Source organism: Rosa rugosa, chromosome 7 (genome assembly GCF_958449725.1).
Source record: "Rosa rugosa chromosome 7, drRosRugo1.1, whole genome shotgun sequence".
NCBI classification, from domain to species: Eukaryota; Viridiplantae; Streptophyta; class Magnoliopsida; order Rosales; family Rosaceae; genus Rosa; species Rosa rugosa.
Window position 1 is genome coordinate 38,074,119 of NC_084826.1, and position 26,162 is coordinate 38,100,280.

Here is a 26,162-nt window from a genome sequence, read left to right on the forward strand (position 1 = left end):
ATTAACAAAGAAGGAGAGGGCAAAATTGTCCCAAAAATAAATAAATAAAATACTTAATTGGGTATTAGAGAAAAAATCTCTTAGAGTGTTTGGGTAAGTGGGCAATCTCTTAGAGTGTTTGGATAAGTGGGCAATTTTTAAGCTAAAATTAGGTAAATGATTATTTCCCCAATACAGAATACCTTGATAAATTAATAAGATTTTCTTGGTCCCAATGCTATTAATTTATAGAGGTTTAACTGTATGAATATTCACATCACAAATAATGCAACTATGCACATGGTCCGATGTGATTGCCATTTTAGCTTCATTTCTTTTCTCTACAAAACAAACCTATAAAAATATTAAAATAACATAGATGACTCATAAATAAAGAGAACTAAACATAAATACAACAATCCAACAGAGAAATATAAGAAATTATGGGCACATCAAATGTTTGTCTCAGTGTATAATGAGGAAATGGTATTGTCGCACATCAAATGTGCCTGCTTCTAAGGCTTTCTATTTTTCAGAGCCTTGTTTTTCTTTGGTTCTAGTCCATACCGGACGGTCTTCTCAGCCGCAAGAGAATGTTTTTTACATTGAATAATGCGACGGTTCCGAAATGATAGGATACGACAATAACAATGCCCGCTTGTGTGAAGCCTACAAGTAATCAATTCCGAAAACAGGTTTCCGTTTTAATTTGAACAACTTTTCTAATCTTCCGATCTCTAAGTACAAGTAGTGATGATAGCTGGATAACATACTAGGAGACTTGGGAGACTTTCAGAAGTCTTCAGTAACATCTACCAACATGTAAAGGCTACCAGCATTAGCATTATATAGAAGATAAGTGATCCAATTTCCAGCATATCTTTTGAACCTAGTCATCGAGTTGTAGTTACCATCCAATACAATTCTTCTACCAGAACACGTCTATCTCATGTCAAAATGCTAGCAACTAGAAACTAGCTATTAGATGCGATGGCCCAAGAAAATACGAATTACCAATTTACCATACAAGGGAGGATAAACAATATTGTGCTGCAGCAAGAGCCAAGGAAAAGAAACTACCAGGTAATTATTACATAGTAGCAAGAGAAAAGAGGTTCTAAAGACATGAAAGGCACAAGACATTCTCCTGCAAATGGAATTGTAAGAATCTATTGGTCCAGCAAAATTTCCAAGCCCATAAGACTTCCCTCTCTTGAAGAACATATGCACTAGTAACACCTGTAAGTCTGTAACTTCCTCTAGTCAATCACAAGAATGCATGTGATGTGAACATTTTGGCGGAATTGCAAACCTCGGACACATAATCCACCACTTCTAACAAGTAAAAATCCTGAAAACTGTAGCATATAAAATCAAAAATAAAATAAATAAACCTCAAGTACATAAGCTATGTACCATTTACAGCTTGGTCAGCGAGTCATAATGAATAATAATAAGATTTTCTCAACATGATAAATTTCATTATTTGATGTATTAACCCTGGGGAAAGCTTCTTGAACTTATTATTATTGCTTATATACCTTAAGAGAGTGGAATTCATACTCATTCCCAGAATCAAGTACTGTAAATCAATGAGACAGTAGACGAGAATCATAGGTGCATGGAGACACCTGAAATCTAATCCTAATGGATAATGTTAATTTTAAAAAGATATGGATACTCCTGATATATAATTAAAACATATAGGTTGGTATTGGAATTATTGGCATGATGATCTCTTTGAACCTACTTTCCCAACAAGAGATTGAAGATGATCATGTGTAAAAAGATTTTCTAATTATCTGGAGTGACATGTAGCTGATATACACCAAATATATGCACAATGCATGCATCTATTGACATTAATAAAAGTACAATGGTAATTAGCAAGTCGTACCCTTTCTTTCTGTTAGATCTGGTGGGCATCACATCACATTGTCATTTTCACCATGATAAATGGGGCCAACAGATAACCCTCATCAGTTAAAATATCCTTACTATCCAATGTTAGCACCTCCATTTACTAAAGTATTTTCATCCTTGCTGGAACTGCCCGCTACTCTACTGCTGCTCTTCTTTGTCGCATCATTATTAATATTTTGTCTACTTTTGGCAGGGCTGACTGATCTCCGGATGAACTTTTTTTGTGGGAGCAGAGTACTTTCTGATGAATTATTTTTAGGTGAGCTTGTACCTTTGACTTTGTTTTTGTCCGATGTTTGAGAAGGTACATCTTTGGAGTCACCTGTAGGCTGCGTTACACCGGCATTCTCAGGATCTGCATCTGGAAGTAATGCTCGGCGGCTAAGGCGAAGTTGCCCCTTCTCATTTACCTGATATTACATGGCCATAAATATGGGATTCTAGATGGTAAAGTAGTTTAAGCCCACTAAAGCAAACTTGATGAGCAGAAAGCAAGCCATAATAACTACAAACAATCAAGGTTAACAAAATCTGGCAAAGAAAAAAAAAAAAACCTAGGTGATGACAAAGCTATGGAACCTAAACTGATTTAACTAACAAAGCTACTGGCGTGCAACTATCCATTCTTGTCGAAGACTAGAATGTAAAGGTCTTTTATCTATACTATTATTAAGAGAAGAGGCTTTGTTAGCCAAAATCTAAAATTTTGACAGAATTGACCCTAGAAGATTAATAAACTTTGAGAATTAATTAAATCACAGGGATAATTAAGACATTTACAAAATGTATATCTATTAAAAAAAATTTGAAAAAAAGTATCCACAACCCACTTTTCTCGCTCCCATTTTCTTTTCTCTGCAATAACCAACTCTTTTCTTTTTTATTTTCTGAAAAAAAAAAATTAATAACTTACACATGCAGAGTATATGTGGAAAAATGCTAGTATCAACAATGCCAGTTCTTTTTCTTTTTTTTCCTTTTTTTTTTTTTTTTTTTTTTCAAATTTCACCTGCACTCACTAGGAAGTTCCAAAATATTTACAGTCCAAATTTTCCTGGAAGTGGCCGAAGTTTTTGTGCCAAACCACTACCAATGTTTTTCCGTGACAATATAAATAAATAAAATTTGGAACTATGCCAAGGTTACAACCTTATCAAATCTCCTTAAAAATACCAACTTTAGAGAAATGCAAGGCAAGCCTCTCCGCCCACTGCCAAGTGGTTTTGGATTGGATTCTCAAATTTTTGTCAAATTCAATGGCCATTGTTTATGCTATTGAGATGATATGTTCTTCAGATTTCTGGGGCAAAGAGTCACTAAATTTTTCTCATGTCTTTATGATAAGTGTTGAGAATGTGAATCCCACATCAAAAAATGTGTGCTAAATTGTTTTCATGTGTTCATCTCATGGCTAATTATTATGATTTTGTTTTTATTAACAGCTGTGCAAAGGTTAATGCCCCAATGAAACCTAGATTAATACTATCTGTATGACTGTGTACCACACAGTCCACAATACATTCTGTTTCCTGAAATAAATATGTAAGAATAGACCCATACCTCAATAAGTTTAACATCAACATGATCTCCCACCTTAAAAGCCTGTGAAAAAATAAATCAGTTCCTCATGATCCTTGCATTTGATTACATAAAACTATAAGAATGGATGTAGAATTATGTGCTTACATCTTCTGCCTTTGCCAGCCAATCTGAACTTAACTCACTAATATGGCAAAGTCCCTGTAAACGATTGAGAATTGAGATTTCTGATATTATGTTTCAACCTCATACCTCTATATAGGAGGCCTACATCTCCATAACACCAGCATCATGACCATAATTAGGCCTACCTCTCCATAAAACAAGCATCATGACATATAGAGGTAAAAGAACTAATGAATTGGTTATTAAAGATACAATGAATTATACCTCTCGGCCAGGTGCTATTTCCACAAATACTCCATATGGAGCTATTGTTTTAATTTCGCAATTCCTGATACATCAAAGGTCACAGAATCATATGGTTATCTACTGATCTTAGTCAATGCATAGTAAAGAGACATTCCAAACACAGATACGCTACTAAAGATGTCAACAAGCTTCAACAATGAACTTCCCATGCTACACTTGAGAGAAACTATCTTCTGCTAAGTAGTCGCAGAAAATTCAGATGGCGTGTGAGTTTAGCTAGTTAAGGAAACAAATTCTTGAAACCCCTAACGTCTAAAAGGGCCATTACTAGTGAAGAAACTATCTATGCAAGATTCTCTATTAGTGTCTGCCTTATTAAGACCTTAACACACAATATCAAAGATACAAGTCAGGATAACATTCGGTTTTTTATTCTTGGTTGGTCCATAAGATTTATCTAAATAATATTTTCTTTTAGATTGGAATAATCATTTAATTTGTTGTCGACTATTTCAAGGGATAACTCTACATTTAATGTTCGGTTTTTGATTCTTGGTCCACGGTCCATATGGCGCCCACACATAATATATTTCTTTCTTTTTTTCTGAGAAGAAAAATTGATTTGATGGGAAATAATATAGCTAATGACCTTATGTGAAGGTGATAGATAACTAGATATACAACTACTATTCTTGAAATTTAAAAACCATAAGTTTATTATACAAGTACATTTTACAAAAGAAAATGTAAATTTATCTAACATCATCAATCTATCAAAAAAGATCCACAATCATAAATTTTTACTGAGAATTTTTTTTTTTAGGGAAATAAATATCATAGATATTTTCACCACCTCACTGAGTCACTGCCAAGATATTACATACACCAGAGCAAAAGCTCCCGAAGCATAAACCTGCTTTTGCCTATTCGGCCTAATTGCGAAACAGATCCTTAGCAAATAATACTCATTCTAGAACTGCCATGCACACTTAACTACAAAACTAACCAACTAGACCTTTAGCCTAATTGAAGATATATGACACAATCGATAAAACTGGTACATCCGCCTAAGACCGCAATTGGTGTACATCAATATCAGCGATCGAATTGAGCCTGCCACACATCCACAAAGAGACCAAGATATGACCGGGCCGAAGCCCTCTACACCCACCAAAAAAATGGTGGCCTTATTGTAAAACAACCTAACTTAAAGCATAAAGCAGTCCAAGACAACCCTAAACCTAGCCAGGCCCAAAGAAATCCCAGCTCCAGAGCCCAACAGCAGCTCAAAGCCAGACCCGCGCCACCACTGCAAAGACAAATGCCCTCTGTCCTCCATCAACACCAAACACCGCAACCAGAGAAAGCTATGAAGCCGCTGCCATCGTCAAAGCAGACTGGCATCCACCCCGCCAGAGCAACTCCGCCCCCACCCCAGACAAAGCCATCGACCACTGCGGATCCGAAAGAGATTCAGATCACCCCACCAGCCAACCCAATCGTCCCCTTAGGATCTCCAAGATCGAAGCACTTGACCACCTTGGTAGCCCGAAACTGCACCGCTAGCCTCCCTCACCTTGGCCTGTTAGGAAATTCGGATCACCTTCCGAATTCCCTAGCCCAAGACCGAAACCGAATGAAGACGGTAATCACAAACTATGCAAGCAAACACAAAATTGTTGACGAGGTTCGGTCAAACAGTTGACCTACGTCCCCGGGTGAAGATGATGGTGGATCCACTAGACAAGAAGATTACAAACTTTTGAAGAATGTTTTGGTTCTTCCACTCAAATAACCTCTCCTCACAACCCAAATTCTCAACAGAGAACTCCCAAATACACCCGATCTCTCAAAGCTTGCAACTCTCTACAATCTCTCAATTGATCCACACACGAATCTCTCTAAATGATGTCTCAATGGCACCCTCCAAAATGAGTCTCTTTCAACCCACAACGGCACCTCCCAGAATGAGTTTCTTTCAACCCACAACGTGAGAATCTCCAAACCCTCACATCTTCTCTAAAGGTGTCTTCCAATCTTTGAAAGCACACACAAAGCGATCTCCCTGAATGCCTATTTATAGGCTCATAATTAGTCTGACTCCCAATAGGATCTTCAATCCTAAACCTTTACTTCTAAGGAAAAACCCCAAGAATCCTAGATACACTAGAATAACTTACCCAAAGCCTTCAGAAGTAAAGAATCCAAAATAGACAAGGAATTAGTTTTGAGCCACAACCCTAACATGGCCTCCTTTGTCCAAACCAAAACTCTCGCCAAGAGCCAATGACTCGCCAAGAAAGAACTCACCGCCCACCGCCAAGGCCCGAGGCCTAGAATGGCGCAGAGGCGGCTGGACGAGAACGAATAGAAGCTGGAAAACCCTAGCCAAGCGGGCGTGGCGTGTTCTAAAAAAACTATCGAGACTCGCTATAAATTTTTACTAAGAATTGTGTTCGTGTGAAAAGAATATAATACCGAAACAAAATTCACTTTTTCCCATCTAATGTAAGTATTTGATTTTAATATCCTACTGCAATAATTCAAGTTTTTATGTCATGCATATTTAGGACAGAGATGCATTATCCTAATGGAATATGATTTTTCAATATTCATTCTGGTTTTTGACATCTTTGATAGAGCTTGAGGAATGCTTCAGATAAAATTATATGTAAAGCGAACTTTACATAAAACAATTTGGTACAGTTCTTTTGATAATTTATTCCAACTTTCTTTATTTATTTATTTGTTTAGCTAAATGATATTGATAATTTATAATGTAAGTGCATGAAAGGTACTTTTTAAAAAGTGTACAGTAAAGCATAAATTTAGGCAGACATCATCAATGTGACAATACAGAAGAAAATAAATATTGGAATTTTCGTAAAAGAAAATGTTAAGAAAGACCTGTATCTATTTTTCTAGAGGAAAAAAAAAATACCTGTAGATATCACCAACAGTTGGAACCATTGTCAAATTAGCAATAATAGCTTTAGACTTTTCTAAACTCGATAAATCCCTGGCAGTAATTTTCACCTGCAATAGCCAAAGATGAGTTACATGTGATTACAAGAAAACATATGACCAAAGATTCAGGCCTGTCTTGTCTTACTATCCCATCCTCTTGTGTGTCAATTGCATCTACTCCGGTCTCTTCTATAATACTTTTGACCTTCTTCCCACCAGAACCAATGATTAAGTTTACTTTCTCAGGTTTGACCTATGACAACGATGAGGTCATAAGCAAGAGGCACAATACATATCAGAACATTAGCTTCAACTGGCAGAGAATATGGAACAAACCTTCATTATGTGAATCAGTGGTGCATACTTGGAAAGCCTTCCTGAAGGTGGAGGGGAGCATTTCAACAGTTCCGCTGAGTTATAAAAAAAATAAAAAAGGAATTAACTTTTGCTTCCAATGATAGCACAAAATAAGAAAAAACAAGATAAGATATCTTCTAAATCACTTAATGTAACCATGCTGACGGGAAAAAAGAAAGTAAGCTCACTGTAATTTGTGGTTTTTTACAGTTTAGACCCATCTAAGAATACAGACAATCAGATCAATTGAACTGATAGCTCAAGGATAGAAAATCCACTATTTGTGACACATGGAGCTTGCTGAAGTAGGAACAGAATGTGAATTACTTGAACTGATACTCCAATGGTTGTGTTAGACCATCATAAACAATGTGGTTGCTGAGTTAGAGTAAATATTTACTTCCTTCCTTTCAAATGTAATTGTTTCTCTCTCAAGGCAAGAATATGTAAACAACATATTCTTCATGGTTGACAGTGCTATCATATGACAACATATGACAAAAGAGAATGAAAGACTATTGTAATTTATCATTCTTTATTTTGACCACAGGAAAGAATGGACATGGACACATGGTAGATCAAACAAACAATAAAATCCTATCGATTCCACCAGGAAACAATCAATAAATAATTAAATATCCATGAGTGATAAATCATAGCATAGACTGAATTTACTGGAGATAGAAGGCATCATCTAAAATACAATCATGAGAAAAATTGACTGTACTATAGTTGCTTCAGAAATTTACTAGAACAAAATATTAGCTAGTACAACTTACCAATAATATGCTTCCGGCCATCTTTTGCTTGTAGGAGTGCCTTTCTCATAACTGATAATGTAATCCCGCTCACCTAAGATAATAAAGCTTCAGTTTATTACCTAGGACAAACAGAAAACTAGAACACAGGTAATACCCACACTGACGCACACACCCTCTTTCCAAAACGTCACATAAATTCAGCTTCAAACAACTATGAGAATATACGTATAGCTGACCTTTATATCCATCTGAAAAGCTGTTACACCATGTTCATTTCCAGCAACCTGAAATCACTGAATTCTTCACTTAACGAATTATGCTATTAAATAATTATCTTTGTAATATTCAGAAGCACTGAAATAACCAATTAAAAAAATTCTAGAACGAGACCTTGAAATCCATATCCCCTGATGCATCTTCAGATCCAGTTATGTCAGAGAGAATAAGCGGAGAACCATCCCCCCCAAATTCCTTGGTATCTAGAACCAGACCCATTGCTATTCCAACTATAGAGCACTTGATTGGAACTCCAGCATCCTGTAGTGCTAAGCATCCCCCACACACAGATGCCATACTGTATCCCCGAAAAGATGTTAAGAGGTAGGTCTTCATACATATATACATACACATATATCAGGGCGCTTCTAGTGAGGGATCCCTTTTTTGGCCATTTTAAGGGATCGCTCGTGAGACCCACTTTTTTATCACATATCGGCATCTCAACCATTTAGTTTATAGGTCCTCATGAGTAGATCACTTTTGCAAATTTTCAGCCAAATTGATAATCGTTAAGGAACTGAACTAAATTGAATCAATGGACGAACCAAATCTGTCTAACCTGAACTGTTTATGTTCATAATGATAAATCACGATTATGAACGCCTTAACGATTATTAATTTAGCTGAAATTTTGCAGAAATGATCTACTCATGTAGACCTAAAAATCTAACGATCAATTTGCCGATAAATGATAGAAAGTGGGTCCCACAAGGGATCCCTTAGTAGAAGGGCTCTTCATATCAGGTGTGTGTGTGTGTGTGTATTTCACCGTAAAAAAACAGGAAAAGCATTCATGAGAAAAATTGACTGTGTTATAGGTTGTTGAAAGATATATGATAACAGAGTAACACAACATATTGAGAAAGTCAACCTTGAAGAGCCATTGCTTTCAGTAATTGTGCTCTCAACACGTATAGTGTAAGGAAAATCATCATCACAAGGCAATATTGGTTCAAGAGCTCTCTCAGCCAGCATTCCATGACCAATTTCCCTTCTACTAGGTGCTCCATTCCGTCCAACTTCCCCAACACATGAAGGGGGAAATGTGTACTGAAAAATTAAAAACAGGTTCAAAATATTGGCCAGGTTAAAGAAATTCAAAGAAAAAGAAAAGGAAAAAGAAAAAAAAATGGATAGATCTTCAAACTTGCAATTTTAGTAATCGCACATGATTTCAACGGAAAAATTCAAAGATTTTTCCAAGTTGATGATTCTATAGCTATAAAGGTCTTGGAACCAAGCAGCTACTTGTCTATAACACCATCAATGAGAACGATACCAATTATCAAACATTACTTTCATTCAACAATTACAATCTAATAAAATAAGATAGTTACATGAAGAAAACAGAGGAAATCAGAAAATTAATCAGTCTACTAAATATCAGGTAAAGAAGGGCACAATATAATATCCACTTAAGTATGAAAATAACTAACACAGTAAAAGTAAGGGGAAATGATCATTTACCCAATTTCAGCTTAAAAATTGCCCACTTGCCCGACTAAGAGTTTAAAAACCCAATTTACCCAAAACACTCTAAGGGATTATTTCCCTATTACCCAATTAATTCTTTTTTTATTCTTTTTATTTATTTTTAGGACTTTTTTGCCCTCTCCTTCTTTCTCACTTAGAGAGAGAAGTCGTTGGATACCTTGCTGGACTCCGGTGACTAGTGGCCGGCCGCGGACTCCGGTGACCGGAATCCGGCGACCTGTGACTGGAATCCGGTGACCGGAATCCAACAACCGGTGACCGGAATCCGGCGACCGTTCCCTAATAATACCCAGTAACCATATTATTGCCCCCCAGTAATCATAATATTGCCCCCCAATAATCATATTACTGCCTCCCAAAAATCATATTATTGCCTCCAATAATCCTATTATTGTCGTCCAGTGAATTGTATGAACTCCCAAAACCAAAATGAATACACTACAGGCACAATTGATCAATTTATAATCATATTATTGGCTCCCAATAATCATATTATTGCCCCACAATACAAAGTCCAATGTCTCTACTGCCTCCCAATAGACCACCAAAAATGCACCATTTTGTAGGATTCACAGATAATTTGACTTTAATACACAGAAAACAACAGGTAATTTATCAAAACACCACACTATAGTGATCCCTGTCCCTCGTATCAAAGTCTACTGGTGGCCAATAATGTGTCTACTGCCCCCCAGTAGACCATCAAACAAACCCCACAGTTACATTGCAATCTCAGGATACCAAAAAAAAAAAAAAAATGCTCTGGGCACCCATCAACGTGTGAGGCCGGCTGTTTTTTTCGCCGGTGCTTCCCTGCGGCGGGTTGGGGTCTCTTTGTTTCGGGTTGGGCTTCCCCTGTGGACACCCATGCTTCTCCAGCCTGATTCCGGCACGATTCCGACCGGACTCTTCTCCAGTCTCTCACCTGCAGCCCTTCTCCGACCGGTCCCAGCCCCAACGCAGCCCATCTCCAGTCGCTCACCTGCAGCCCATCACCGCAGCACATCTCCGACCGGTCCCATCTCCGCCTTCGTCTTCCCCAGGTCCTCTTCTCCAGTCTCTCACCTGCAGCCCATCTCCGACCGGCCTCAGATCGGTGATCCGTGATTTAGGATGGTCGGCACCAGACCAGTGATCGGCACCAGAACGGTGTTCGGTGATTGGCAGAGGTCGACGAAGATGGGGCTTGGGATGTGCTAGCCGGCGCCGAGATCGAGGTCGACGAAGAAGGTGTTGAAGGCGTGGTCGCCACTGCCGGCTGGAGAGAGAGAGAGAGGAGGTGGAGATCGGGGGGAGAGCGAGAGAGTTTGGGAAGGAGAGAGAGACTGAGAGGAGATGGATGGGTTTAAATTTAATTAATAGGGGCAAAACTGTCACTAGAGGTTAGATTGGGTAAATGGGGTTAAAAAACTGGTGCGGGAGTAAGTGGGCAATGTTTAGTCTAAAATTGGGTAAGTGGTCACGGCCCCTAAAAGTAATGGTTTTTCATGCAGTCACTCTTCCCTCTTTCTTGCGTTCTTCTCAGATCTGGAACAGAAAAGTAAAAGTTATGGTTTGGTTCGGGCTCTTGGGAGGGTCAACACTTGTGATCAATTCAGAGGCGAAGGCTTTTTAATTGCTTTTCTTCCCATTGATCCACTTTATGTGAAGACGGGGAGGAAAGCATGGAACATGTTTTTCTTCATTTTCGCTATCCTCTGCAACTATGGCTGAAAACGGTTTACCAATATTAATGCCAGTAGGAGCACCCCAACATGGTATTTTGAGGTATGTGAGTACTAAGTTCTGGGGCTTTGGGAAAGGGAAAGAATTCTAAGACCCTATTGGGCTGCTTATTGTTGGAAGTTTTTTGGATAAGTTGGATGGAACACCAAGAATTTAATGCATTCAAACTAAAACAAAACAAGCAATGGGTGTAGAGGCCTGGAACCTTATAAGCTAATACCCAGTTTGTTTTCCCATAATGGTATTTGCTAGCAACAACACGATGGACGCAGTCAGTCAAAATAGATTGATCCGAAATCTTATTCAAATCCAATGTAGCATCTATGGGTATTGAATTGATTCATTTAATGAATAGATCCAAGCCAACATGTACAACTTGTAGTTGTGGGCTAACGGCTTTACACACTGATATTATAAACAAATCTAAGCATCCAACCCAAAACCAATCAGCAATGGGTGGAGAGGGCCCAACTCTTATAAGCTCTTAAAGTACTACTTCCTTCCAATGTGGGACAGAACTCCATATTCTCACAAAACATAAAGAACATTTTAGGGTTGCAAGGAACATTGGGATCTTTATGGACGGTAAAAATGGTTGATTTTGGGAAACTGTTAGGCTGGATTTATAAGCTGTTGTGAAGTGAAGTTAATTGTTCTTCATTTCCAATTTCTAGTTTTCTTCACACACAAACATTGTTTGAGAAGAAAAAAAAAACGAGAATTTATTAACAAGCTGTAGGATAGAGTGGAAGAAATGGGTATACCATAATTCCATATATACACACACATGAGAACTGTCTGCCAGAGCCACTGTATTGCCAAATTTTGGTATCCACCCATATATATATATATATATATTTATAGAGAGAGAGAGAGAGAGAGACCTGGAGATAGAATCTTTTCCATTCATCGACACTATATATATATATATATATATATATATATATAAAGAAGAGAGAGAGACCTGGAGATAGAATCTTTTCCAGTCATCGACACCCACTAGGTTGTCTATCCTCTGAGCCATCTGCTTATCACCAAGTGTAACCACAGCCAATGACTGTAAAACAGACGAAAAGCGAAAGGACCTGTTAATCACATAACTTGGAAACATTAACAGCTTTCTAATATCCAAAGAGAACTGAATAATTGAGAACATTTGTTAAATGATTAGCTGATAAGATCATCTAAGCGGGGAGCGGTAACACTCAGTAAGTGCAATGAGAGTCAATTGACATTCTTTTGAAAGTGGAAGTTGTTATCAACATTCCATTAATAATATTTATTACTTTTCCTACTGTACATAAAACTGCAAGCGGAGTCTAGATTGACATTATTGGAGTGTACATAGCAACTCCCTAAAGAACTTGGCTAGTTGGCTGTGACTAAAGAGTCAATGATACATAACTTCTGCTAAATTTTAGTAAAATAAATCTTACTACAAGATGAAATATAGCTAGTTTCCAACATTCAGAATAGTTAGACATGCTTGTTCACAAAATGAAGATTCACCTTAAATTTGAAAAGTATTCATACTATCAAAAATGCCAGCAAAAAATGTCGAGATTATGTAGCTCCATATGGGTTAACATTAGAATAAAAAAACAGATGGGGCTAACTGGTTGTAAGACAATATTTAAAACACCCACATGTGACACGCAGAGGAGCAAATGTGTACCTTATTCAGGTTAATAAATGTGTTTTCTTTTTTTTTTTCAACTATCAGTATTAATTAAGCAATCAAAGGTTAAGGTTAAATTTTTATAAACCCACATTTGTGATCTAATATATATAGAGGGTACGTAAGTCAATTACAAATCTAAAATCAAAAAGAAAAACCAACTAAACGTGGGAGACAAACCAAACTGCTCCCTACTGACTACTGCAATAGCAGTTTGCAAAAAAAAAAAAAATTAATAATAATAATAAAAATAAAAAATAAAAAATAAAAAAATCTTAGATAAATAATTTATATAAACAAAAAATGTACAAATCTATAAATAAAAAAGGCCAATAGACACGCATAATTTTGCCAAAAAAAAAAAAAAAGACGCGCATAAGCATGTCAAGAGGCTAGTAAAAATTAAGCAGAAACATCATCTAAGAGAGAATGTACCAAAAGATTAACCATGAGAGCAGTTCTAGTACAGAAAAACACAATCGAATAGGGCTCCAGGCATAAAAATTCTGAACCTGTGTTTCCCCTCTTGTGAAAAGAGCACTTCCATGTGCCCTTGGAAGTAGTCCACATCTTGAGTTAATTGGACGTATCCCTTCTGGGGTCCGCCCATCACTTCTTCTTCCACCCTGTAGCAACCAGAAAAAGAAACATCCAAAACATAAATTCAACTAGCATCAGTAACAATTAATAGTACAAAAACTTATTTCCAGGTTGAAAAATGTTGGAGAACCTCAATCCATGTGAATTAGCCTTTATTTCTTCTTTATTTCTTAGTCAACTACGTCTATATTTATTGTATTTTGTATCTGTTCATAGTTATGTAAGAGCAACTTTAGCCTTTAATTCATTAGCTGTAAGTTTCAATTCCTTACCTAACAGTATTCTTCTGTTATTGTACCTATATAAACTCCTCTAAGAAATTAATAAATACAAAGAAATTTGCAAGTAATTGGTATCGTAGTGGTCAGTCTCAGCCTAGTGGTCTCTCTTCCTCCCTCTGTTCCAGCCCATGAGTTTTCATTAAGGCAATTAGAACTATTGTCTGAGGCGAGAAATGTTTTACCAGTAGGTTTTGGATTCCTAGTGGATGGAGATTCGAATAAGGAAAAGGCATTACTGAACAACGTTATATGTGTTCTTGTGTTATTATCTCTATGTGTGATTCTCTTGGTGTGCTGTGCCTTAATTTAATTTTAATTTCCCATTCTAACTGGTACCAGAGCGGTCCCATTTCCCCTTCTCTCCTAGGGTCCAGCCGCGCTATCTTCCTCCTGGATGTCAAAAACGCAACAAGTACAGCAAGAGAATACACACATACACAGATGAGAACATAAGAACACAGATTTAACGTGGTTCAGCAAAACAGTCTTCCACTATATTTATAATGGGTACACAATCATGCCAAGCCGATAACCGACTTGATGAACAACCAGAAAGAATAAGAAAACAAGGACTATCTCTTCTCTTCCTATCTCTCTCTCTTCTTTGCCCTCACTCACTCTCTAAACATGAAAGATTTTCATTAAGTCAGCTTGGGGGAACTCCCAAGTAATGGAGTCACGCCAAGTATTCCTCCTTCATGGTCTAGTGGGGAAGATCGTTGGGGTCCAGCACATGAAATTTTTCCAAGGCAATTAGAACTATTGGCTTAGAGGCGAGCAATGTTTTACCAGTAGGTTTTGGATTACTACAGATGAATGGAGATTCCAATAGGTTTTGGATTCTTCCGAACCCGATTTCCTTCTCGGCTCACTCTATTGACACTGGCCACCCCTGCTTTTAGATGGCTTCCACTTGTCTATCAGCATTCAATGGCCAGCATTATGCGCGCTGTCAGTTTAATCTAGCCTGGTGAACCAAGTTCTGATACAACTCATCTTAATCCATCTACTATTTCTACGATGCGGGACACTGGAATCCTAACATCACTCCCTCTCTGGGCACCGCTGACCCGCTCCCTCACCAAGCCGCCACTGCCCCTCTCTAATCCATGCCACTGCCTCACATCATCTCCAAACCACCGCTAACCTCTCCCTCTTGAGGCCGCCACTGCCCCACTCTCTCTCTCCCACGCCACGTCTCTTCTCCTTTTACTCTCCAAGCTGACAAACCCGACAATATTGGGGTGAGTTGATTCTCTTTTTCCAGCAACCGAATTTATTTGGACCAGGTCTACCACTTAACCAACCAGAACTACAAGAAATTTTGCGGATAGTTAGACTTGAAAGCTTAAGCTGAAAGCCAAGTGTTCAGCAAACAAACCGCCAGGTCACAACATCCTTTACAATAAGACTACGGATACGCTCATACAGTACATCTATTACTTCCCAAAAAGCGAACTGGCAACACCATTAGGATTCAAACCTATAGAGAAGACACAGAAAGATGAAGCTCACACGAATTCATAATTCACTGATCAGGATGTAGCTCTTATCACTTCTTTCACTATTTGGGAGATTTCTTCATTATCGCTCATTTGGGGTTTGCTCTTAGAAGACCAAAAAGCGATTTTTTTTTTTTTACAGAACTTGGAATACACAACTACTCGTCCATGAGTGGAACTCAGGACCTCCCACTTACAAAGGGAAGGCTAATCCCACTAGACCAAAATGGTACTGGCCCCGAAAGCAAGTTTGAATTAATAAAAAGAAGGATTAAATTCAGTTTACTCCCCTGAACTTTAGGCCTAAAATCAGATTGGTCCCTCTTTCTGAAAATCGATTACGATGGTCCCTATACTCTCAAATGACATCACCCGAGTCCAAAATTTGAATTTGGCTCAAAACATAACGTCAGCTGCTGAGTTGGAGCCGACATGGGGGCCCACAATGAGGGCAAAATGGACATTTCAAATTTTTCTAATTTTTTCTCTTTTTTTAATTTTTTTTCTCTATATTCTCTCTCTCTCCCCGATCTGCTCTCTCTCTCTCTCCCCGATCTGCTCTCTCTCTCTCCCCTCGGATTCGGCCCAAGCCCGAACACTGGACTTTCTCGACCCGAAACCAGTGAACGACCCTCCGTCTCTCTCCGCGCTCCGCCTCTTCTTCCTCCTCTTCCCCTTCTCCTTTTTCCTCCTCTTCTTGCTCGTCCCGTCTCTCTCATCGCTCGCTTCGGATCCGCTAGAAGATTCCAGAAGCTCGTACGGCTTCGGCTGGGGCCGTACGTCCTCTTGCTCCTCCGGCGGTGGCGGTGGCTCAGGTTTGAAGTGCGAGCCAACGGCGTCGTTTATGACGGAGAGGTTGGTGGTGAAGCTGGTGTTGGAAAGCCATTGACGGACGTTTGAGACTTGCTGAGAGGCGGCTATGATTGGGAACAGCTACGGCGACGGCTTCGCTTCTTCTTCCGACGGCCTGTCGTCGTCCATGTTTTCTGATCGAAATATTCGAACTGGAAATCGGAGAGCGCACCTTCACTGTGATTTCTACTAGTAATCCGAGGGTGAGGGCGCGGTCGAGGTTCTTGGCCACGTCGGCGGCGATGCGTCGGACGGGGCGCTCGTAGAGGGAGGGGGAGGCAGCGGCGATCCGGACGGCGGATGAGAGAGAGAGCAGATCGGGGAGAGAGAGAATATAGAGAAAAAAAATTAAAAAAAGAGAGAAAAAATTAGAAAATTTTGAAATGTCCATTTTGCCCTCATTGTGGGCCCCCATGTCGGCTCCAACTCAGCAGCTGACGTCATGTTTCGAGCCAAATTCAAATTTTGGACTCGGGTGATGTCATTTGAGAGTATAGGGACCATCGTAATCGATTTTCAGAAAGAGGGACCAATCTGATTTTAGGCCTAAAGTTCAGGGGAGTAAACTGAATTTAATCCTAAAAAGAACTAGTTTACGAAAGTAATGGAATTTGTCTTGGGCTCTTGGCTGCATTTTAGAAGCAGTTGAAGGTGGTTTTGAGAATCACATGTCAAGTCTTCCTCATACAAAAGCTTTGCCAAATTTGAAAGGAAAAAAAAAAAACTTTTAGGACTTTCAGAAGCAATCCCAAACTCACCCTAGAAAATTCTCGCTGAAGTTTGTAGGACACTTTGAAGAGTGATTGATAGCATCAAAACAATCTCCACAAGTTTCTCCCAGGCAAAGTGACAGCAACCACACCCACTTAAAGTAAGCAGACTAAGAAGAGGCTAAATGCTTTTATCAGGTGGACTTAGGCTACTGCAGCCCTAGTTGGGATTTAGCTTAATATACAGCTGGAAAATTGCAGCAATTTGCATAGACGTTCCCGAACTTCTAATTTGATCGCAGTGCCCTTGTACTGTCTAATATGATCGATTATAGCCAATCCTTAACTGATTCATCAATTTCTTTAATTTTTATCCTCTAAAAGGTGCCTAGAAGGTATTAGTGGGGTTCTCAATGTCTTCTATTTAGTGCATGTCCTCTGTCATTTTCAGGCAATGAACAGTGCTACTATTATTTCATAGATTTTATGAGTGATTCACTTATAGAAGGTGTGAGGCCTTGTTTGAAGTTTGGGAGAGATTCCTAGGCTACACCAGACCTCTCTAGCAACCCAACCGCTCTAAGTTTTGTTCTGTCTCGTTTGCTAGCAATATCAAGTTCTATTGCAGACAATATTAGTCTTTTCCCTATCTAATCTACATCACAAATCCCAGAACCCAACACAGATTTCCCAGTTAAATATATCTATATAAAACCAATATCATAAATTTAACAGATTAATTACACCTAAATATGAAAGAGTTATATGTAGTAATACAAGAACATATTCAGAATATTTAAGTAAATAGAATATCTAAACAAAAGCAATCCTCATACCTCCACAATGCGCCTGCGCAAAAATTTGGATGTTACTTCTTTGAATACCAGCTTCACGTCTACCTCAGAAAAAAACTAGAGAATAATGAAAGTACTTTATTTTCTTGCAGTAATAAAACAATCAGAGAATAATAAAATATAATAAATGCATAGGTCAGATAAAAGAAAACGAATTCAGCAGCAAGACAATCAGAACTATGATTTTCAGTCAAATGTCAACCAAAAATATACAAACCATAAGATCACAAAAGTCATCAAAATTTTAGAGGTTGCACCAATTCCAAAACAAGTCATTTGATGGATCAAGTTCGAGGATTTTAGTACCTTGCAAACTTGAACGCCTGCAGTTGGTAGGTTAAATTTCTTACATATTAACAATTCTTAAATGCCCTGCAATCAACATTTCCTATTTATCTTTAAACTTACAATTAGATGTTATAAGCTTTTAACAAGCCTAACATGGTAGACAACCACTGGACTCCTGAAACTTATGTTGTTGGTAAACTGGCCAACAGTGCATTCAAGCACACACCGTGTAGCCCCATCCTCCGCGTGGAGAGGCAGACATATGCAGAGAGACCGAAAATCATAGGTGCAGCTCATACTACATCTTGCTGCACCTTCAAAGAAACAGAGTGGAAAGTGGGGATTGGGGGTTTAGAATGCAAAACTTCCTACAACCAGAACACTATAACAGCACTAGACCCAAAAGGCATAAGCAGTTAACAATGCACCAACAATGTATTGCAAGATAACAAACGAACAGTATGCCTGAATCACACAAAATTTCTTATGCCCCAGTTTTTTGGTTGTGGCTTTGGGCAATTGTGCTTTGAATGTACATATTTTCAACAAACTCCAATATATTGCTTTAAATCAGATCACAGGATAGCTAGAATTCTACGTTAGTTGGGCCCAAGTTTATGATCAAATCCCAAGACATCATAAAGCCATGCCAGCCTAATTTATGCCCAATTTTGCCATGCTATCTTCTTCCCTCTTCTTTTTACACAATACCCGTCTCAATTGAGCCCGTTCTTTAGTTTTAGGGAGTCTAAATTGAGTTGGGGACAATCAAGTGAATTATGTGGCCTTATTGCATTAAAGATGCAAGCAGGGAAAATGAGGGTACGTTCTTGAAGGATGCAATGTTACAGCTGTATTCTGGCTAATTTTGATGGCAAGAAATAATAGAAATTCTAAGAATGTGAAGGAGAGAGGAGCTGGGACCTTCTGTGAAACAAGGTCTGGTTTTAGGCATTTCTATCGACATCGGTTTTCACAGAATATAAATCATTACATCCTAGTCTTTCTGATTGGAATGCTGCTATCATTTATATTTTTTAATGTTACTCTGCTGTTGTTCAACCCTATTTTTAGATGCAGAGTCATAGACTTGAACATATAGCTAGCAAATTAATCAGCATCTTGTCCAAAGAGTCATACTTATAAAGAAAATAATAACCAAAAGTAGTTGTAGTTGGCCTAAGATAATTATAGATTATAGATCTAAAAATATCTCAACATCTCAGAGCAATCTTCAACAAACAAAAACTGCTAAAAAAAAAATATTAAAAAAAATAATAAAAAAAGCCCAAACACCACTAAACTACAACACATACACCGCATCAAAAGATGCCATTCATGGAATCATAAAACACTAAATAAAAGATAAATAGAATTGAAGTATACCAAGGGAGTCGATTTCCGTGAGGTAGGCTTTATATGAACATCACCTTCATCTACTTCACCATCCACAATCACTTCCTCATCCTCATCTTCATCTTCAAATATATCTGGTACTGTTTCACTGCCTGCAAGAGCTGTATCCTTACTAACATATCCCTTTTCAGTAAGTATAGTTAAAACTTCTCCTTCCAATGACAACAGGGCTTTTCTTCTAGGAATCTTGTGCGTAATCTGCAGAGCTCTTACCAACTCATCACCAGCAATTTCCTGTACATGGTAGAACACTCAATATTATGCATAAGATAACAGAATCTCCTTTTTCATTATGGGAAACAACAACAAAAAAACATTGTCTAGGAAAAAAGGTATTGCAGAAACAAGATGGGCATGAAGTTCATGGAGAACAGCAAGAATGTCCGTGGAAATCTAATCATCCCCATAACCCAAAAACTGCCTCTATCCTAACTGAGAAATAGATGCTCAAAAAGATGACTAATAAACAAACGTATCCTACCATACCCTCCACCTTTGTACCTTTATAATCCTCAAAGAATCATCTGTTTCTATCCATTGAAATGACCAATATAACAGCCAAAATCTATATCAAATTTGTGAAAATTAACATGGATAGACACTCTTATATCTGTTATACCAAAAGAGATGCAGCCCAAAAGGGTTGCAACACGGTTTTCAAATCTGTTATACCAAAAGTGATGCAGCCCAAAAAGCTTGCAACAAAGTTTAGCAGAAACTAGCCAATGAAACATTACTGGCAGTTCAAACAAGTTAAGGAATATGACTCATCTTATAGAATAGGAATACAAACTGTTTAACAAAACCCTATACAACAATTAACAAATTTAATACAGAAACAAAATTTGAGAGCACCTTTAATCTTTCAGTCCTAATCTATTGTTTTCTCAAACCCACATACTTAATTGCCTTTATACACATACCATGTTCAAAACTAAATGCTCCTGAATTTATTGACATTAGGTGCACTTCAGAATCTTTTATTATATAGCTCAACATGATTGTATACCCCATGTGTGAGTGAGAGAGTGAGAGAGAGAGAGATCTATAGCAAAAGGTTATTAGCATACCTCAACATGATTATATAGCTCAGGGGGAGGTAATTTAATTGCATCAAACATTTTTGGCTTCCCACACTTCTTAACCAAAGCCTCCACCTCATTGCAAATTGCTCGTACAGCATCCTGATATTGGTGTATAAACAAAATTTACGCATCTATATGGATTTGTTTCGTTGTGGAATCCTACTAATGAACAATCAAAGAAATGATTGACCGTGAACTCTGACCCTAAATAGAGTTAAAAATCTCCCAGCAAAGATATACATAGATAAAGTTGTTAATTCAAAAAATAAAACAAGTATGAGATAACATGTATGTTTTATGTGCCAACCAAATCACCAGAATAATGCATGTGAATGTTGGTGCATAAGACAGGCCAAAAAACAGGAACTATCCAGTGTTGGCAAGCATCTAAACAAAGAAAGCTCATATAGAAAATTTTACAATTACGTGAGATCAAGGGTCTCTCAGTAATTGAAAAGAATTGATACTGGAGAAAGTGAACAAATAATCATATAACTGCGGACCCAGGAGGCCAGGGTGCGCTAGCTATATTCAGCTCTGTCCAACTACTACATGTCTTCTACCCTTCTTTCTTTTTCTTTTTCTTTTATTGAATATCTAATGCTTTATTATAGATGCCATAGACATCCTGTTGTTAGTTAGCGTTATGTGAGCTGGCCACCTAGAATTAATTCATAGCTCCAAAACTTGTCATTAAGAACTACATAACATTATGTTTTGATTATATATATGACATTAAGAACATAATAGGCCCAACCAAAATGTGATCATAAAAAAGCATACTAGCAAAAGATCCTTGTGCAATCGAAGAGGAGGCTCTTAATATTTAATGACTAAATGAATAAGGCTAAAGATAAGTATCATCTAGATAAAGGAGCTGCATATTCAAGCAACCTACATGCCAAAAAGGCCAAGATAATTGGAACGCAGCACAAATTATAGCTGTGCAACAAATAGGCAAGACATATATTAAGTAAACAACCTGCCCAACTTCTATTGCTTGCAGCAACTTTTCCTCGGGCAGAAAATCACAATAACCCTGCAAATATGCCACACACAGGAACGCTATCAGTTGTCAGTATATAAGGAAATATAGTAAACTTTCACAAAATTACTGTATCCCAAAATCTTACTTTATACACTACTAGCCTTTAGACTAGTGCAAAAGCGATTGAATATAAATGAAATTCTGTTTGCATGTTGGTAAAGCCCATGACCCCAAAATCAATGAGGCCTGGCTTTATAATAGAATTAAGGATTAATTTCAGTTTACCCCCCCCCCCCCCCCCGAGGTTTGGGAGTGTCATCATGTCACCCCTTTCGACTCTCAATTTTGAATTTTTACCCCCCAAACTTTCCAATTTCAGTCAGTCATGTCCAATTTCTCAGATTCCGTCCAAATTGGACGTTAATTCTGACGATCTAACCCACTTTGAAGCCTTTTATGGTCATTTCAAGACCAAAAAAAAACTTGAAATGACCATAAAAGGCTTCAAAGTGGGTTAGATTCGTCAGAATTAACGTCCAATTTGGACGGAATCTGAGAAATTGGACATGACTGACTGAAATTGGAAAGTTTGGGGGGTAAAAATTCAAAATTGAGAGTTGAGGGGGTGACATGATGACACCCCCAAACCTCAGGGGGGTAAACTGAAATTAATCCTAGAATTAATAACACATACTCACTCATCTACATATTCATTTACATAAACGAAATTCTGTTTCTTATCAAAGAAAAAGTAAAAAAATAATAAATCTACCTCCAACTTCTGTTGGTCCAATCCTACCATCTAACGTTGCAGAGGCTGAATACAGTATTATTGATACTTTCTAAAGGTTAGCAGAAAATGTGCCTAACACCCACTATATCAATAAAGCTGCTAGTGGGATCGTACATTAGTCTGCATTGCTATTTAAAATGTAATCCATGTGAAAACTAAAGTTGATAAGGATTCTAAGGAATAGCATACAAACATTATGTAAACACTACCACTAACAGTTTACCTCTATCATCAATATTGCACTATCTGTGCCAGCTAGCAGCAAGTCCAACTCAGAGTCTTCCATCTCCTTAGTTGTTGGATTCACAATAAATTTGTCACCAACAAGACCAATTCTAACTCCTGCTATAGTTTTTGTGTTTGGAACCTCTGAAAGAGCACTGTGGAATTCAAATAATTAAACATAAGAAAGTGTATCTTCTTTATAAGGAAAGAAAAAAAAATGATAATAATAATAATTCCCGTTTCAGGGGATTGGAAGCAATCAGACTTACACAGCTATTCCAGCTGCTGTGACTGCCAAAGAATCAGGAGAGTGCAAACCGTCATAACTCAGCACCTGCAGGAATAAGTTGACAAAAGAAGTTCTTAGCAAGTAAAAACATGCAAAATTATGATCATGTCTTTTGTGCCTTGGGAATGAGCTAAAAGCCCTGAATGTTGAAATGCAGGCTGAAATAAATTGACTGTTATTGTACACCACTAGTCAAGGTTGTATTCACTAATGTTCAGTCATGGGTATCTTATTAAGCAAAACCTCAGAAAAAGTGAAAAGTAGGAGTAGCAAATGAGGAAAAGTTTCCCAACACAATTGCTCACATGTCACAATAGAGAAAAAGATAAAAAATATATATATATAAAATATAAAAAATTATGACTGCTGTGAAGTACATAATGCCTTAGATATAAATAAAATTGTGACACATATGCACATCAATTTCCTTTTCTTTTTTTTAACGAAGTTTTTTTGTTTATAATCCCCACCCCACCCATCCCTGATGTCAGTGAAATTTGAACCCCGTGACCTCCAAGGTGTGTGTTTGGCCAACTAACAACCAGCAGGCCACAGGTCACCGGCACATTTATGTCATTAATTAGAAAATATACTTTACAAACACTATAAATGAGTCCAATGGAGAATCAAGAAACAAAAAAAGCTACTCACCATCAGCTAAACGAAATAGAGGGAAAGAAGATAGACAGAATAAGGAGAAAAGAAGAACATGACGACAAAGGATTAGAAACAGAGAAGAATTAGGGTTTAGGAGAGACGAGAGAAGATATCAGTTCTAGGCAAGCATACTTTCATTCATCAATCAAGTCTTTCAAAATGATTACATGCTTCAGCTTATACACACCAAGTTAATTCTAGAAACCTAAGCTAAAATATCAATAAGCCTCACCTAAATTACAGCAAGACATAAACAAAATACTTAAAACTAGATTATTGATCACTATTCCATTCAGCATGATTTGTGTACTGGCTTCTTAGATCGAACCAAGGGATTGCGATTGGGTGGGGCCGGGGGCGAAATAAGGACATAGAAGCACTCAAAGCAGAAAGAATGGCATATGTACCAGAAAATCTTTAAGTAAACCACAATAAAATATTAATGAGAGTATATGTGCAGTAAAAAATCTACGCATACCCAAGAAAGTATCTGAGTTTCATGGTAGAAGCCATTCAACATAGTTGGACGCAAAGGCCTATCAATCAATCTGCAAATGAGAACCTGCATGAATGCAAAGCTAAAACAAATTAAAATTAAAATCAAAATCAAAATAAAAACCAATTGAAAAATGAGAAAGTTATGTGCAATGAATTAATAGATCTGAAGGTGGGATATGTAGTGAGCACAATCTGTCCCAATATGCATGCCCAGAAGAAAACAGAGAAACTTTAAGAAAATAATTTCTTGTTGCAGTAACTTATCTTTTCTCAAGTCCGATTGGAAATGTACATTCTCGTTAAGGAGCCATAACTAGATCAAGGGAGCATAGTTTTTTTTAAAGTAGGGCCTTTATCCAAAAACAAAAAAACAAAAAAAAACCAAAAACCAAAAGAAAAGTATAAATATGTATATACATATATTGTTATATACATAAATAGCGATCTTTTTTGTCATGGAAAATAAACTCATGTCACAAAATAGATAGGACGTGAACCCATAACCTCACCCTCCATTCATATTTATGGAGAGAGAATTGGTAATTGGCCACTACATTTATAGCGGCTGAGAAAGGAGTAGAAGACTAAAACTCTAAATAAAAGATTCAAACCCAAAGACATCCCTTTTTCATAATATCTGACAGTAAGAATCAAACATTGATACTTTTAAGATCCCTAATTCCTGTGACCTAGCTGTTACGCGCATACAATACAACTTAAGAAGGCAAACTGTTGCACGCTTTCATTTCCCAGGACAAAAAGGAAAAAATTAGATAAACAGACCAGAGTTAGAAAACTTGGTCAAAAAAAAATTCCAGTTGATATCGCATGAAATAAAAATTTGAAACTGAATGTCTGATATATCATGACAGCTTCATCTAAAACTAAAAAAAAAACCCAGAGATGGGTTCTTAATACCAAAAAATTGTGAATGTACCTCGTGATCTTTTGCCCTTCCTTCTCGTTTAAAAAATCCTCCACTGTAATAATGACAGATACAAGCTATTGAAATAATTCAAAAAACAAGTAACACTGTAAAGCAATCAAAATAAGGGGAAAAGTTCCGAGACATACCTAGTCCGACCTGCAGCCGAAAAACGCTCCTGATAATGAACGGAAAGAGGGAAAAAGTCTGACGGTTCACTTGGAGTATCAGCCAAACAAACAGATGTGTAAACAATCTACAAAAAGAAACATAAATCTGATAAACCATCCATCCTCTTGTTTCTGTTTTTTTTTTTTTTTTTTTTTTGTTTCTTGAGATAACAAACACATTTAATTTATGTGGTCTTGTTTCTGTAGTAAAGCAATGATGGAAAGGAAAACCAGTGTAAGTGAAGATAAAAACAGTACAAGGGTAGGAAGTAGTGAGAGTATAACGTACAGTTTCTCCATCTGTGACTGTAACAGAAGCACTGGCTTGTCTCCCAATATGACCTGTCTCAATCAAAATCTGTAAACAAATCAACCATGAAGGAGTTCAGTTCATACAACTGCACTGCTAAACTAACTAGCTATACTAGGACATGGAAACAATAGTGCCTATCTATAATTCAAGATACATTTGTGGACAAAAAAAGAAAGCATGATACTTAGACGACGAGTGGTACAAATGACAAGAGCCCCCTTGGAAGCAGAAACTCACGTGTCTATCACCAACGGGGATTTTGACGGAATAGGGCTGAGTAACATCAACCGCCGCAGCTCCGGCGGCGTCGGTCAAAGCTCTGATGCCAAACGCCTTTCGATTCTTTCTGGGAACCAGGAGGGACAAACTGCAGAACTTGGACTTGGACTTGCTGCGCGGGGGCCAGTTTCGGAACACAAAACATTTGGGCTCGTTTGATTTTGGGTTTGGGTGGAAATGAAAGGGTTTAGCGCAGTGCAGTCTGCCACTGCTAGGGTTTGCCAACATTTCTCTCTTAGTTTCTCTTCTCTGCTTCACTCTCTACTCTCTACTCTCTGGTGGTGAGAGAGGGAAACACTGACACTCCCAAACTTTATCCGCTTATTTTTTTTTTTTCCCTCTATTTGGTGTCAAGGCGGCAAG

At 37.7% G+C, this 26,162-nt stretch overlaps 1 protein-coding gene across 2 annotated transcripts; it reads right to left on the reverse strand.

Annotated features, from left to right (window-relative positions):
* Window positions 1-926: 926 nt before the first annotated feature.
* LOC133721383 (probable polyribonucleotide nucleotidyltransferase 1, chloroplastic) lies at window positions 927-26,097 on the reverse strand. 2 transcript variants are annotated; one of them, XM_062147977.1, is made up of 25 exons: window positions 25,758-26,097; window positions 25,497-25,565; window positions 25,187-25,293; window positions 25,050-25,092; window positions 24,093-24,176; window positions 22,938-23,002; window positions 22,667-22,823; window positions 21,645-21,701; window positions 20,648-20,761; window positions 19,548-19,811; window positions 17,856-17,930; window positions 13,587-13,700; window positions 12,361-12,453; window positions 9,049-9,227; window positions 8,289-8,472; window positions 8,135-8,182; window positions 7,917-7,989; window positions 7,117-7,190; window positions 6,926-7,033; window positions 6,755-6,849; window positions 3,832-3,895; window positions 3,589-3,642; window positions 3,463-3,504; window positions 1,877-2,312; window positions 927-1,330 (listed from the first exon to the last, which is right to left on the reverse strand). In XM_062147977.1, exons 1-24 carry the CDS (start codon window positions 26,025-26,027, stop codon window positions 1,977-1,979), a joined length of 2,769 nt encoding a protein of 922 aa, XP_062003961.1. In that variant the 5' UTR covers window positions 26,028-26,097; the 3' UTR covers window positions 927-1,330; window positions 1,877-1,976. The 2 variants fall into 2 exon arrangements, with proteins under 2 accessions (XP_062003961.1, XP_062003960.1); XM_062147976.1 differs by having other exon boundaries at window positions 927-1,337.
* Window positions 26,098-26,162: the final 65 nt, after the last annotated feature.